This window comes from Gavialis gangeticus, unplaced genomic scaffold (genome assembly GCF_001723915.1).
Source record: "Gavialis gangeticus isolate Ggan-Ray unplaced genomic scaffold, GavGan_comp1, whole genome shotgun sequence".
In the NCBI taxonomy this organism is placed as follows: domain Eukaryota; kingdom Metazoa; phylum Chordata; order Crocodylia; family Gavialidae; genus Gavialis; species Gavialis gangeticus.
Window position 1 is genome coordinate 42,432,049 of NW_017728995.1, and position 16,400 is coordinate 42,448,448.

At 39.2% G+C, this 16,400-nt stretch overlaps 1 protein-coding gene across 6 annotated transcripts in view; it reads right to left on the reverse strand.

The window, feature by feature from the left end:
• Window positions 1–23: 23 nt before the first annotated feature.
• The window catches only part of U2SURP (U2 snRNP associated SURP domain containing), a 104,770-nt gene continuing 88,393 nt past the window's right edge, over window positions 24–16,400 (reverse strand). For all 6 annotated transcript variants that reach the window (XM_019503555.1, XM_019503554.1, XM_019503552.1 and 3 more), the window contains 4 exons: window positions 7,172–7,282; window positions 3,346–3,464; window positions 1,727–1,903; window positions 24–255 (listed from right to left, as the gene is read on the reverse strand). In XM_019503555.1, coding sequence (XP_019359100.1) covers window positions 117–255; window positions 1,727–1,903; window positions 3,346–3,464; window positions 7,172–7,282 — 546 coding nt within the window. In that variant the 3' untranslated portion in view covers window positions 24–116. The remainder of the gene's footprint in view (window positions 256–1,726; window positions 1,904–3,345; window positions 3,465–7,171; window positions 7,283–16,400) is intronic.

The following is a 16,400-nucleotide window of genomic DNA, read 5'->3' on the forward strand; positions in this document are numbered from 1 at the left end:
AAAAAAAAAAAAAAAATCAGGAATGCTTTTTTGTTTGATTTTTAAACAGACTGTTCAGGCACAAAAACAAAACCGCATTTCTGTTAAGTGACAGCATCATTAAAAAATATTAAGTGTCAGTGTTTGCTTTTCTTCGACTTCTTGTGAGATCTGTGTGGAGAACGAGACTGCGACCTGGATTTTTTCCCTGACTTTTTAGGGGACCTGGATCGTGACCTTCTTGATCTTTTGGGTGTCCTTGAGCCAGATGGGGACCTGGAAAACAACGTTTTTCATCAAACTGACAGCCAACTTTACTTTTTTGTGAAGTTATTTAACCCCCATCATCTTATTTTCTCAAGATTGTAAGTAGTACAGAAATATTTTGAACAGGGACAACAGACATTGACTACTGTATCTTGGTAACAGGCACTGGATATGTATTTATGAAATTTTAAATGTGCCCTAGATCACAATTTTAGTATTCCAATAGCACAAGAACATCATCCTCAACTAGGATCATACCTAAATTGGGCAGATAAATCTACAAACTTCCCCATATGTGTCTGCAAATGCACCTCCAACCTTGCCATTCAAAGCCAACCTAATTCAATATTGTACCAAACAAAAGAGTGATGCTGTAAAGTGTATCATGCTTGAAAAGGCTCTATTATCCTGACCAAACATATTCAACTTGTGCCTTGACCTAGGAAACTTGAAAAGAATGAACAGTGAAGATACAGCACGAGCCATCTCTCACAATGCACATGACAGATCTCATCTAACCTGATCTCATGTTTCATCAGGCTACATGACCACTGTCTCAGCACTGCAGAAAAATATAAGCAGCCCAAAATACCATTCTGCTTTTAAAATGTCTAGCTTTTAACACAGGAAGCTGATTCTGCTTAAAAAAAAAAACAGCACATATAGGATGTATCGCAAGTTTTTTTCTACCAACTCACTAATGGAAATTCCCCAACCTGTGCGCTACAGACTGCATGATATAATAATCTAAACATTCGGGACCAATACTAAGAGCAAACAAAGCAAAACAAATGACACAAACCCAATCAAAAATGCAGATCAAAATTTTTCATACCAGAAAAGACTAACTGAATGCATGACATAGGCTAGAGACTAGAATTTGCATCAGTCCAGCATGACACCAGTAAGCTATCTACTTACATTAAGCTATCTACTTGTGTTATTAAAAACATTGAGCATACTTAAGTACTGTAAGTAATTTTGAAAAAATAAATTCTTCATCAGTGGGAGGAGCATCAGGTGGGCAAGGCATGTGGGTGCCTGCAATATTTTCACTACGTATTAAACTACCACAAGCCAGCAAACATTTTCTGCATCTAAGGTCACATCCATGGAAATCTTAACCTAAAATGACTTCAGTGGCATTTTTAATCACAAGTACTAGTAAAACACACATATGAGATCAGAAAGAATGAGAAAAATCTTGCTTACAGGTAGGCGATACAAGATCAAAGAAATAAAGGTAAAATAAAGCAGAATACAGCCATCCATTCTGAATACAATACAATGTTAGCTGAAACCAGCCACATAGCCTAGTATTATAGGTAATTCTTGTGTAGCCAAACACTAGGCAAGTGAAGGAAACCTACAGTCAGACAGCCTGCTGGTACTGTTGCCACCCTTTCACCCAACATGCTTTACCACGCACTAAAAAAAAAAAAATAACCATAGCAGATTTACAAAAGAGCTGCCATCTTACCTTTTGGCTTTTTTACTGACGTCTCTGGGAGAGTCTTTGTGCGATGACCTGGAACGTGAGCTCTCTTTGTGGGACCTTTCAGATCGCTCTGAGCGCTCTGATTTTGGTGATGGAGATTTTGCTCGTCTGCTGCCACTGCTGCGAGATGGACTGGGTGATGCACTGTGTCGTCTTTTCCTTTGCCAAGGAATCAAGAGAGATTACATAATTTGTCTGGACAGAAAGTATTCAATTTTTTTAAAAAGCCCCCCCGCCCTTTATCAATGTAATATACAATTTCATTCATTCCTTTAAAGTGCGTTAATGAATGACTTTCAAGCTGTGAAAAAAAGTAGGTAAGTGATTAGACTTCCTTTGGTTCAACACACGAAGACCTATGAATGATCCTAGTTTATGGCTGATCGCTACAAATTCTTGAAAGATCAAGCCCAGTTACAACAGCTAGGTACATACATTACAAACGAGCCAGTTTAAGTGATCAGAAACTGCTTTAAACGTGTAACAGAACATAAGTTCAGTGCACATAAACCAGTTTGAAAATGGCTAAAACCAGTTTGAGATAAACCTGGCTGAATGCAGTATCAGACTTAACTGATTTCGGTCAACCAATGTCTGTCCCAGACACCTTGCTGGTTTAAATTAAACCAGACTCCCCGGGCATCCCAGCATGCTCTCTGCGCTAGGCAGGTCAGGTCTCTCTGCTCCACAGCAGAGCTGGCCCCTCCCCTCTGCTCCCTGGCTGGAGCTCGGTAGAGACTGCAGGCATCTGCCTGGCTTCCCCCTGCTAAGCATGGATTTCCCCTGTCTTCTCTGCCTTACACAGGTACCTCTCAGCATCAGCTAGCAGACTATATGCTGGCTACAGTCTGGGACAAATGCAGGAATCAACAGGTAGCTGGTAATGCCCCTCTGTTTTTTCAATGAGGGGGATAAACACCAAGTTAGGGGTGATAAACACTATTATCAACTCCCTGCTGGCCTGGTCAGAAGCAGGGGGGATCCCTCCCTAATCAGAGCATCTTGCCAGGGCGTGGCCAAGCCCCCCTTCACTTCAGCACTGTAAAAGGGAAGGGAGGGATGCTCTAGCACCCTCCTTCCCCCAGCTTCTAGTCTGAGCCACTCCAGGCATATGACTGCATTTCTGGGATGTCTGTACAGTTACAAACTGATTCAGTCTAGCCAGGTTAAACTAACCTACAAAGTTTGAATCAATTCAGGCTCAGGCTTTTTTAATATCTGCTCCTAGCCAAGCAGTGTAACTATACTTCATTAAGCTGTATTAAGACAAGTTAGATGTGTGCGTTTGAAAAGGGCCAGCATACAGAGTGTACAAAACACTGCATAATTTCAATTGATTTAGAGGGAGATTTTCATTGCGAGGCAAGAACATTAAGACCAGTACAATTTACTTTAAAATAATGACCTAAGTCCAGTTTTCCAACCAATACATTTCAGTTCATTTACTCCTAATATCATAGGTAAGTATACATCACTTTCAAAGAGGTCATGTTTTCCTTTGAGGATCGGGGGGAGGGGAGAAGAACCCTTATAAGTCTACAATAGTCTACAAAACTACTAAGCAAGTTTTCATTTGCACTGGAACAAAATAAAAACTGCACCTCTCTTTTCTTGTTGGTGTACATTCTTCTTTCTCCTTCTTGTCTTTGGATCTGGATTCAGATTTTTCTTTGTCTTTCTTGTCTCTTTCCCGTTCTCTTTCTAATTCCTTTTCTTTTTCCTGTGTTATTAAAAAGCATTGAGCATTTTAGATTAGGTTCTATGGTGAAAGCGTAAGGGTATCCAGGATACCTGACCAATGATACAAGTTTTGAATAGAGGAGGAAAAAGGAGCAATGCTATGAAATATATGGAGTAAGAGAAATCTGTTTCCCAAACAGGAGAAAAGCTGAACATAATGGCTGCTTGCAGACATTAAAAAAAAAATGTGGCACTTTAAACTCAGTGCGTTCCCATGAGGAGCCCAGCGCATGCCCAAAAGAGGCAGCACCTTAGTTGGACCTGGCCCGCCTGACATCTGTATACATCAGGCTCTTTAGTGGGACTTTTTGGCACTTTTATCTAATATCTGATTGAATCAGCTTCAGCTAAAAGCACCAAAAAGCCCTAGTGAAGTGCCCAATCTATACAGACACTGCAGAACCAGGTCAAAGTAACATGCTACTTCTTCTGGTATAGCGCGTTTTTATTTTTTTCCCCCAACATTAGTACCAGGGCACCCACAAGAGGGATGTACATAATTTTACAGATTTAAGAGAACTGCTACTGCAGCAATAAATTTGAAAGTAAGAAATAACTTCTTAAAAACTAAAATTTTCTAAATTTCCATTTTCATGAGTAATATGAACCTCTCCCTGCTTAAATATACACATTCTACTAGTCCCTGCATGTCTTGAGATTGGGACCACCTTATATCTATAATGTTACAGAAAAAAATTCCAAGAACTGTACTGGCACATGCTTCTCCCAGGTATTAACAAACATGTGTTTTACCATATGTGTAAATGAAGGAAAATTTAAAAGAAAACAAAATTAAGGACAGTGAGCTTTTTGAGTTCTTTTTTGTCTGCTCATCTAACATCCTCTGAGAAAATGACTAAAAACAAGCCTATATTGCTAGAAAACTTGGACACAGATGCTAAAATGAGATGCTAGGATCAATATCCTCCCGAAATTACATCAACATTTTTCTTTGTAGCAAGCAGCCAACTACACACCATAACATGGAAGGAGATGAACCACTCTAATTTCTGCAGTACCACCAAAACAGCCAACATGGGATGCCATTAATAAACACTGATAAAAATAACTTTCTCCTTTTATTTTGTTCTGCAATCACTGAACTAGAGAAGATGGATGGCAAGATAAATATTTCAACATTTCAAAGATAACATCTTCCATGGCAGAAAATCCCAGCCCATCTGAATCCTATTTCTCACATCTTTTAAATATGGAATAGTTGAACCTAAAGACTATTGGTTATTCTTTCCCCTGTTAGTCCTTTACACCTGTTGTGTCGAGTTATACACTAACATTCCACTGAAATCAATGGACTGCTAATATGTACTTGGGCACAGTAGTCAGTACAGCAAACTAATTTTATCTGGATGGACTTAGATAAGCTAGCAACAGTCCAGTTATTAAATAGCTAAACATTCCTTTTTTTTAAAAACTGAATGTCGTACTATGAGGCGACTTATCCTTGAGATGCTCATTCATGGTAACTTAAATAGGAAGGAAAGAGTGACCATCTGAAGATTTCATGTACTACTTTTCTTACCCAACTGTAAGCTTTGTTTTAGTCAACACACAGAAGACATTTATTCACCAAATAAAGGAAAACAGTGCTGTGGGCAACAGTATGAAAATACCCATTGCAATTACAACAGAGTATTTATTAATATTTGACTTTGCTAATGGAATAATCAAAACAGAATAAAGCCAGGTAACCGCCAGTCAGGACCATGCCAGTATAGAACATACACATTTGACAAAATTACCTGAATTGTAATCTTTATTTTTTTAAACAATTTGCTCACAGTATATACATTATGCCTATTGCTCAAGAGAACATAATTTCATTTTCCAATTATAGCCAAAACAGAGGAAGTGAGGTGCCTTAAAATGTCAACTACACTTAAAATGGAAGCTATTTAACTCGAGCAGAGCACTGTAACACTAACATGTAAACTTCCTCCACTAAGCAAGTCTGGACTCACATAATACCTGCCATTCACTGGGTCAGAAAATATAGCCACCCAGTCCAGTATCCTGTCCCCCCACAGTGAAAGAGGTGATGGTAACTGGAAAGGTAAGCAGGGCATGTCCAGAATTTTCCACTCCCTCGCTCCTTCTCCAGTGCAGCTTCCAGAATTCAGAAGTTTAAGACGATCCAATTTAGAGGCTGTAACCCCTACCTATCATATTCAACACCCATGAATGGACCTTTCCTCTACGAATTTGCTGAATCTCCTTTAACACAGGTTAAAACTATCATCCTCCACAACATCTTGTGACTGAGTTCCACAAGTTACTTAAACAGTTAAAAAAAAAAACAAAAAAACTTCCTTTTGTTAATTTCAAACCAGCTACCTAATAATTTCATATTACATCCCCTCTAGCTCTAGTATTGGGAGAGGTAGTAAATAATAAATTTCTATTTACTTTCTCTGTACCATTATTATGTAAAGTTCTATTTTGCCTTATCCTCATCATTTCTTTTCTAAGCTGGAAAGTCCTAGACTATTTTATCACATCACACGGAAGCTCCTCCAAGCCTCTGATCATCCTTGTTGCCCTTCACTGTAACTTTTCTAGTTCTTCTATATCCTTTTTGAGGTGAGAGGAACCAAAACTACATACAATTTGACAATTCTCTTTCCTAAAAGTAACCTGCAAAGTCTATTTTTCAAGAATTTAACACTACAGTTATGTGCTGAAAGCCCAAAAGAACAGTAGGCAGGGAAACACTGAGCACAAATCACTGTACTTGTTTAACTTCCAAAACATTGTGTGAATACATCCAGCTCTACAGCGACATACCAGATCCAGTGATTCAATAACCACTACCAGTGTCTACAGGGCTAGCTGAGTTAGACTACAGATTCTTGGGCACAGTTTACTCATAGGATACAGATTTGAGAACACTTCTCATGTATTTAAAAAAAATGCAATATGCCATAATTTTTCAAAACGCCTCTGATCTAAGTACTTAGTCTATGCTCCAAATAAGATTCTTCCCCTTACTATCTGCAAACATGTAATACATCTAGTGTGCATCAATTTAGCAATAGAGCAATAAACAGTCTACAACAATGGTTCTCAACCTTTTTAGACTCAAGACACCTTTCCATAACTTTTATGAATTGAGCAGCACTCTGTTTCATAAACAAGTGTATTTATTGAGGGTCTGGGCAATAGGGACAGGGCAGCAGCCAGGCTGGGACAAGACTGAGCCTGCAATTCTCTCTTCACACCTGCTTATCTCCTCACACCTCATGAAACCCTTCAAAAGATCTGGCACCCTGCTTGAGCATCACTAGTCTACAACATACTTCCAGGTACTGAATTTATTTTTCATTGGATTGACCAGACTACCTTGTTTCATTGTCAATAAAGTCCATAAATGAGAGTCTCCCTCAAGTTTTCCAGTTGGTTCTTGCCAAGCTATTTCAGGCAGCTGCATTTTTTCACTCACTGCTTTTCGCAATGAACTCTAAAATACCCGATATATTTTGATACAAGTAAAAAAGCATATTTATTCCAGGGAAACTCCTTGTCTAAGCAAGCCTTAATTTGGAATCAGTATAGAATTTCAACTAAAGGCATTTGCTAATATAAGACCTCTAATACAATACTATATCTGAAAAATACAGTAACAGACAATTAATGGAATCAGAGTGGAATATTCAAAGGATCATTTCTTACCCTCTGAAGAAGTTTGTCTCTGTAGTGTTCAACCTGTTCCTGAAAACTCTGGCCTGGTTTCTTGGGTCTTTTTCCAGATTCTAACTCATCCTGGAATTTCATCACTTTAAGCTGCAAAATATAAAATATTAATTTAAAATGCATCTTTTTACTGGGTTTACATCTTTCCAAAGTTTAAAAAAGTTGCCTGAAAGTGATTTGTGTACTTTGTTCTTTCACTGTGCATGTATGAAAGATAGCAATATTAATTGTATTAACAGGATCAGTGATGAAATTGGGTACTTGATATTTGACACCTGCAACCATGTTTACCAAGAACTATTAATAACATCTGAGATTTGTTCTCAGTTATTTTACTCAATTTTGTGCTCACTATTGGGTTGTTTGTTATACCCTAAAACTTTTAAAACCTTAGTCTACATTTCTTGCAAATGAGATAGTTTATTGCAGGTGTCTTACAATACTGTTTCCAGCTCTGTTGTATGTAGGAGATTCTTAGAAACTGCTTTTTTATTTAACCCTAAATATTAAAAAACTGCGTTCAAGTGACTGATAACTAAGACAAAACTACTAAGCCTTTTCTTCTGAGATGTTTCTACATTTTGAGTGGTTGCGTAAAATAATTTTCTTTCAAGATAAATTTAACATATCACCTTTTTATACGCAAGCCATTATGCCAAAAAATTCAGTTCAGTTGAGGCTGTTTTCTCAGTAAAGAACTTCGCCTTTCCCTTCCTATGCTAAACGTTTCCATCAAACTATATCATTTTATTTCAATTTCTTAAATTTTGCTAAATAGTCAAAATATTTGTATTTTCTTGATGTGTTTCCGCAACTGATGCTATTTCCTACAAGTACTATTTAGTGTCTGCAAATAAGCAGCATTGTATCTACAAGTACTCCTTTATTTTATACTAGTCATTGGATAGAATACATTAAACAGCACTTGAAATAGGGACCAGACTTAGGAGGTGTCTCCTTCCCGGGGAAGAGCCTAAACCAATAAACTAGATAGGGTCTCTTAAATGCACATCCTGGCCCAATGAATCTTGAACTTAATCTTCAACAGCAGAAGCAGGTGACAGGTTACGACTGTCTAATGATTAAGGCAGTTTCCTAGGAGATGAGATGTGTTATTCACCTGCTCTGTTTGAACACATTGATGCCAGGTCTCCCACACCCTGGAAAGTGCTCCTATCACTGAACTACTCAATAGAGCTGGTGGCACCACAACAGTCACAAAAAAAACAAGGATCCTTTTTCTGCTTTTGAAAAAAAGAACTTAGGCACCTAAATCAAAGAAATGGTTCCAATCTGACAGTTTCTTAACCCAAAGTGTAGGAACATATTTAGCTCAGCATTTCTTACTGGCTTAATGTGTGCTGTCATAAATGCTATCCTGAAATGTCTAACTTCCCATGCACTGTACTGTGACCTTATGTGCTTATTTCTGAGCTCAGTGTATTCTACTGTGGGGGTTATACACCTAAATGTTAATTCTTTTATAGAACTAGACTTTCTCTCATACATTTTGTAGGAGTCCCAATTAATAGAACTGTATTTAGAAAGAACTGTTTGATAATTTGCTATACTAATATGTATATTTGAGGTAGATAACTTTTTCTGACAAAGTATTTGGGAACCCTGTCCTTGACGCTACCTGGGACCACAGTGTGCAAGGTGTCAAGTAACCTGAGAAGGCTCTCAAGAACAACCTCCACAAGAATGCAGAGACTGGTCTCCTTAGATATGGATGATAAAAAAAATTGAGAAGCAATACAAAAGATACATAGAGGAACAATAATATATATTGGCCTCTCTCAGTGAGAGAGTCTTCCAGAGAAGGCAAACTTTTTTGAAGGTCAAAACCTCCATCACGCAGCTGAAGAGGCTCTCAAAGAATGATACCAAATACACTGAACCAAATACCATAGGTCAAGTACAGCCAGAGTGAATACCCATAAGAAACATAAGGGTAATACAGGAGTTCCCAAGACTTAGTACTCCTAAAGAAGGTTTCAGACCTGCTACAATCTAACCACACTTTGGAATCATAGCTAATTATTAAAGCCAGTGACAGTATTTTGATGGTGCAGAAGAGCCTTCTGCTGCTTCCTGACCCTCACAATAAAAAGGAATAACCTTTGTCCAGGTAAGGAACTTTGCCAGTTGGAGTCACTTGTGACCCACTCTAAAGTTTAATTTACTGGTACCCCAGAAAAACTTGGTACTGACATAGATACCAGTACCTCAGATAGACTTGTCTTCATTTGAGATGTATGGAAAAAGGAAAATAAGAGATCTCTTGCAGCATATACATATTTAATATGGTTTGCATAGCATGAATTAGAGGCAAAGACCATTCATGCTGGAGGAAGTAACAGTAACAACTGCACTGAGATTGTTGGCGTCAAAGTCACCAAAGCTTAACAAAAGAACTGTACACTTGAAACACTGTAAAGGAAGACAAACATGCTGAATGGTCTCAGGATCGCAATTTAGTTACAGGAAGTAATTTCTCTGTGTCTAATGAGAAGTCATGCTTGCAAAAAAGTGTGCTCAAAAAGACAATATTGGTCATAGGGGCTTTTTCCTAAAGGCAGTATCAGTCTTCAGGGATTTAAAAGATATACTTGATAATGGATGACCCTGCCTCTTCCCTTTAGTCAACTTTTAGGGATTTATTCTCATCAGATGCTGTTTTCAGTCCTGTGGCAGCTACCACAGCACTCCTTGAGGTACATAATCTGGTGCCAAGCAGTATCAGAACAACACAGAGCAGAGGCCAGGTATATAGATGGATTTTTCCAAGTTCACCTGGATCCCTTAATTCTCTTTTGCTTGTCTTCACAAGGACCTACATACACAAAACACCTCTCCTACAAACCATGCCCTTTTCCCAAGGAATTGGGCACCTAGTATGACCACTATACTGAGAGAGACAACCACCTGACAGGACAAACACTGCTGAATTCCTAGGCCTCTTCTAGTAGGCATCTGAAACAAAATTAATAGTACTGGAATACCATGCCAGAAAAGAAAAATACCTCTCAAAGAGAAAGAAGAGGGAAAATATGGGGGGGTGGGGGGACCCTCAATGCTATCTGTCTTCTTACTAACTGCTGACTACTATGTAAACTAAGCTTAAGTATTTACACAAGAGTGCTGATAAGCCCCGATAGCAATGAGCTGTGAGGCTGTCACGGAGAACTATGACTGCAGTGATGGTGAAAAGAACTGAAAGGGGTCAGGGCACCCTGCCCATTATGCCCTCAATTGAAGGCACAAGGGCACTATAAATGCATACCCTTTCACAGTTAGTACAGCTGATCAAAACTATACAAACTGAGTTCACTGTGTATGCGCGCACAAAGTAAAATTCCACATTTACCCAAATCCAAGACAACCCTGAATTTAAGATGACCCTCCTCCCCCCTATAATTAAATTTCATACATGGAAAAAATTATAAATTTGTTATAATTTTCCATGTATAGGATCTAATTATTGGAGAATCATCTTCAATTCATCCCCACCACCGCTACAAAAGGGAAAGCAGTGGCAGGGAGCAGGGCAGGCAGGGAGGGAGACAGTAAGGGGGCAGACTGCAGGGGGTCAAGAGTGAAGCACATGGTAGGACAGGTGGTGGGTGAACAGGCAGTGGAGGAGGCAGTAAGAAAGCAGGCACTTGGGGTTAAAGTAGGCAACAGGCAGTAGGGAAGTAGACAGTGGGGGAGGCAAGCACCCCTGTCCCCAACCTCCCACTCCCATCTTCCTACCCCTCACTGCCTCCCACTCAGTTCCAAGACAAAGGGCTTTCTCTTCCCATGTTAAAATGGGAAAAACCTCATCTTGGAATTGAGTAAACATTGTATTTATGCACACATAATGTGTTCCATACACTGATGTGTGCACAACTGACTTGGCCAAATCAGAAAGTTTTGGTAGAAATCCCTACCTCACACTGTTTGTCCTTATACCTCTCTCTATTCAAGGGCATAAAGGAAACTGAATCACACAACAATTTCTCAGCTCCTTTTCACTGAAATCCAAACAGATTTGGGTTTCAAAGGAGAGAGGAAGAAAATCAGTTGTGTAATATATAAGTATTTGATATAAAGAGTAAGTGTGTTTATGTGCACACATCAAGACACACATACACCATAAGACAACAGCTACAGAAGAAATAAGTCATTGCTTTCTCTTCAAGTGCTTGTCCACATATACATCCCACTCCCAGGAGATTAGCAAGCACTTCTGATGGTTGAGATGTTTTGCAGTTTATTTGGAAAAAAAAAAAAAAAAAATCAATTTAAGCATAAAGTTATCAAAGCCTGCATCACATCTAGAGGTCAATGTGATCTAATAATGATGAGCAAACACAGATTGAAGACCACTTTACTCCCTTTCAAGTGTCTTTAACTGGAATGTTTAAGGAAAGCAGCAAGAGGCCCAGCCTCTAGCACAGAGAGTGGTCAGCTTGAAAGGCAGAAGTTTGAAATAACTCTGGATATAAGCTGGGTGTGCGGTCTTAGAAACTTGCTTATCCCAAGGGGAAGTTTGGCTATATGATGAATCTGTCAAAAGGGCCTGACACTTACCTATTACCTTCGCAGTAATTAGGATGGTCACATTGGGAAATAACTATAACAAAGGGAAGTTTATTCAAAGGTTTGAATGGAGAGTGAATAATAATTTTGGTAGTTATAACTTTTAAGAAAACCTACCCTTAATGAGGGGAGGAAACTCTGGCCCAGTCCTTCAAAAATCTCTCTATGATAGTTTCCTTGGATCCTGACTGCCTTCATACCAGGGAGTGGAGAGCTGAAATGGCTCCCAAATGCATACTCGTGTTACTAGCTTTCCAGAGTTAGCAGATAATCCAAAATTTCTTTTACAGATACCTAAAGTGGAGAGATTTGCTGCTGAGCTATATAAAATGAAAAAAAAATCCAGTTTTGACAATTAAGTTATTCTGCTGGGGCCTTTTTGACTCTTCACTGCTTCTCAGCCGTTTGGCTCAGATCAAGCATACTCGCTGTGAACAACCCTTCTCAAAGATGGCCAGTCATGCAATGACTGAACTGACAGGCACCCGTTAGTTGCACTGACTAAACCTACAATAGTTCTTTCATTAGACAGGAGGAAAAATCCAGACTGCCCACATGCCCCTCCTCTCCCCCAGCACAGCTTCCCTGCAGCTGAGCATGCGCTCTAGTGCCCCCCAGCGCCTGGCCTGAGCAACTGCAGGCATGTGCTGGCATTTCCTCAGTCGAGAGAAAATGTCTCTGCAGTTGCAAATCGGTTCAACCTAGGCAGGTTAGAGTAACCTGCATAGATTGAATCAATTCAGACTTCAGCTTTTTGAATGTCTGTCCCTAGTCCAGTGATTGCTAAAAGGTACTTTCACTGCTGGAGAACTCATTTAACAGATGCACCCCACCTTAGGATCATCTTGACAAAGGAGAGTGAAGGCAGATTTGGGATAATCAAATTATAAGCACTAAGCAAGCAAAGTAAACAGTTCCCACAAGGAGGAAATTGACTCTCCTATTCAGACACGGTATTCTGAGGTATGTTTAGAGGTTTAGGAGGCCAAAATGAGGATAACTGAGAAAGCACTTGTTGTCTCTGGAATTGTAATGCCTTTGAAGGTACAGATGTGCCTGGGTTGAAACAAAATGTATCTATGCTGGTTGCTGAAGTGTATCTTGTATTCTTTTAAGGCTAGAACGCCAAATGCCAGGGTCAATCTATACATCAGTTCCTAAAAAGGCTTAAAAAATTATCAGAGAAGTTATTTTCAGTACTACAGTGTCATACTTGGGAGGATGTTGTGCACAAGCAGCTGCTGTTCTAGATCCTATAGAGCTTCATTAAAGGGATCAACACTGAAAACATGCTCTACCAGTTGAATTGATACTTTCTTGGAGGCTCAGAAAGAGCTAAGACAAAGTACAAGATGTGGAGGTATGAGGAGTACCCCAAAGAATCAAATTTTTCATGCAAACAATGTGTATTAACGCAATTATGGAGGTCAAGTAAGGGCTTTTTGGACTTGGAAATCTCTTTAAAAGCCACGAGAAGCAGAAAGCCTGAGGTACATGGAAGAAAGTCCAGATGAAAAGGAATACTGTTTCTTCTCAGTGCAATGTGTGAGGAACACCATTTTATTCCCTTTGAAGTACAGGGAGCTGATGAAGTATTTTTGGGCCAAGCCAAGTCCTATCTTTCAACTCGCAAGAGCCTGGGGTCACAGTAAGAATACACAGATTTTTCCATTAAACACCAAGATGCACTTCTCAAGACTATTGGGTTCTGTTCTTGAAAAGACTTCCAGGCATGACCTTTTTCTTTTCACATCCTTCTCCAGAGACAAACCAAGTATGTAGTATGCCCATCAGTTATGAGCAAAGGATCCTCACAAACAGAACACTATTTTAGGCCAGAAAACTTCCGCAATGTCAGAAAAAATAAGCAATTCCCTTTTCAGACCAAGATCATTTTTAAAACAGATAAGTAATTTAATAAATTACTCTACAAAATATTTATATGCAAGACAGCAACAATTTGCAAAGAAAAGACCAGGCACTTGAAGCAAAATGAAAAGCTCCAACTTGCAGAATGGGCAGCAAGAAGAAACTGAGGAAGAATGAGGTTATTTTGTGCTTTTCATGCTCTTGGCCAGAGGCACAAGGAAGGGTGCAAAGTGCACGCATCTTCCCTGCAAGGATTTACACTAAAAAGCCTTAAGTGCAGTGTACATTTCACCCACGTGGGATATATCAGTGCACAAGCACCTTAACTTAATGTTTCCTGATTTAAGTTGAAATGAAAAGCCACATGAATGCAACAATCTTTTTGTCACTTAAAAGGAAACTGTAAACTGCTATTACATGATGTTAGCTTTTAGTATATGTTTTTATATTAGCATCTCAATGAGAAAAATTGTGTTTGGGAAGGAAAGAATTTACCCCTGACCAAGGTTAACCAGCTATATATGCAGGCATAAAGACAGCTAATTCCAACCTTTGACGCTGGTACTGTTTTGCTACACTGAGTTTTCCCAAAGGCTGGGTTAATAGGCAGCAGGTTATCTATTCACATTGAAATCACTAGTTGTCCAAACTGCCAAGATAAACAACTAATTAAGTTAAGTTATCTAGGGGGAAGAGAACCATTCTGCGCGTTTCAAGTAGACACATGCAAATTATCCCAACTGCAAAAAAGTCACAGACTATGCTGACGGTAAAGACAGGGCTTTATCAGATTCCACTAAGTTTTTAGGTGCCAAACGTACACTGGGAAATTACTGAGCAACTCAGATTTTTTTTCCAAACCTGGTTATGGATGTGCTTCTCAAAAAGGGCAAATTACATACCAGGTTTCAAAGTTCATTCAGTTTTGGCAGTGGAGTAAAAAAGAATGGCCTACTATGATTCTGAACTCAATTCAGCTCTTATCAAGGATAACTTTCAGAAGGTAGGGCAAAGTCTAACTTTTTCTATAAAATACGTTTTTAAAAGCACTTTTCTCCAAGGATGCCAGAACACAAACCAAAATGGCAATGTATTCCAAGAAGCAAGACAGACATGTTAAAAGCTCTGAACTACATGTACCAGCTGAGACTGCTATGGCCAACACTGCTAAAAACATGACTGTAAACACTACCAATACACGCATTTTGTGAAATAGTAAGCAAATTTCCAATTTGCTTTAACATTCATTAAAGTATTAATAATATTACAAATTACTGGGCTGAACAAAAGTCCGTTCATGATTGTTAAGCCAGTGTTACAGTAAATTGGAAGCTAGTTTACATCTGATCTTACACTATAAGCACCATAATGAGAGGTATTTTTGGCAAAATACTGCCACCAAGCAGGGAAAGAAATAAATTCCATTTAAATTATTTTCAAATAATTTATTTTTCATGCATATGAGCTGCTTCTTACTATGTTAACTTTCGAACTGGTGGGCTAAGCAAAAAGGGTATAATTTCCACTTATGGCTTAATTTTTACAACCTGAGTCGTTAAACAGTGTACATCAAAGCACATCTGGAGAAACTAAGAACTACCATTCTTAAAATATTTTTCTTTTGCTTTGAGTATTGACTATACATTGCTTTTATATAAGAAATGCATTGACAGTAATTATTGTGCAAGCTATTAAAATTCTACGTACACTATATTAATCAAAACATTGTTTTACAGTCAAAAGATGCTGAATCTGTAATAACCAATTTAGCAGCCTTGTAATACCATTTTCATTTACTGATACAGTGTGCTATAAGTCAGCTTGTAGACTATTTGCCGAGCTTTGACCAGATAAAAATTTGGAGAAAACTGCAAGTTTTAAGCCTGTCTCCGTAGTTCTGTATAGTAACCTGTGAGGAAAAGCCTACATTTGTTAGATGAACAGGGGCTTTTAGATCTACTTCTACTCAGCTGTAGGTTAGTGGAAAGAAAGAGAAGGTTGAAAAATCTGTGCTCTCTGAGCTTACCAGCTGCTCAAGCAACTCTGTTAAGAGCAGAAAAGGGGAGCAATAGATACTAAATACACTAAAATGGATTGCTATATGCTAAATTGATAGCTTTGGTTAAACTGCCTCTCTGTTACCACTTCCACAGCACCTGGCTTGGCGACCCTGATATTTAAAGCAATGGCTTTAGTGCTATAGATTTCATAGACATTAGGGCTGGAAGGGACCTCGGAAGATCATCGAGTCCAGCCCCCAGCCCGAAGGGCAGGAAGTCAGCAGGGGTCATAGGATCCCAGCAAGATAAGCATCCAATTTACTCTTGAAGCTGTTCAATGTAGTGCTTGAACCACCTCCAATGGCAGGCTGTTCCAGACCTTGGGGGCTCAGACAGTAAAGAAATTCTTCTTTATGTCCAGCCTGAAATGGTCTTGCAGTAGTTTATAACCGTTCAACCTCATCATCCCTTGGGGTGCTCTGATGAACAAACGTTCCCCCAGATACTGGTGGTCACCCCTGATAAACTTATAGGTGGCCTTCAGATCACCCCTGAGCCTGCGCTTTTCCAGGCTAAAGAGCCCCATGGCTCTCAGCCTGTCATCATAAGGTCTGTTTTCCTGACCTCTGATCATGCGCATGGCTCTTCTCTGGACTCTCTCAAGCTTCTCCACATCCTTTTTTAATTGTGGAGCCCAAAACTGGATGCAGTACTCCAGCTGCGGCCTCACCAAGGCCGAGTACAAGGGGAGA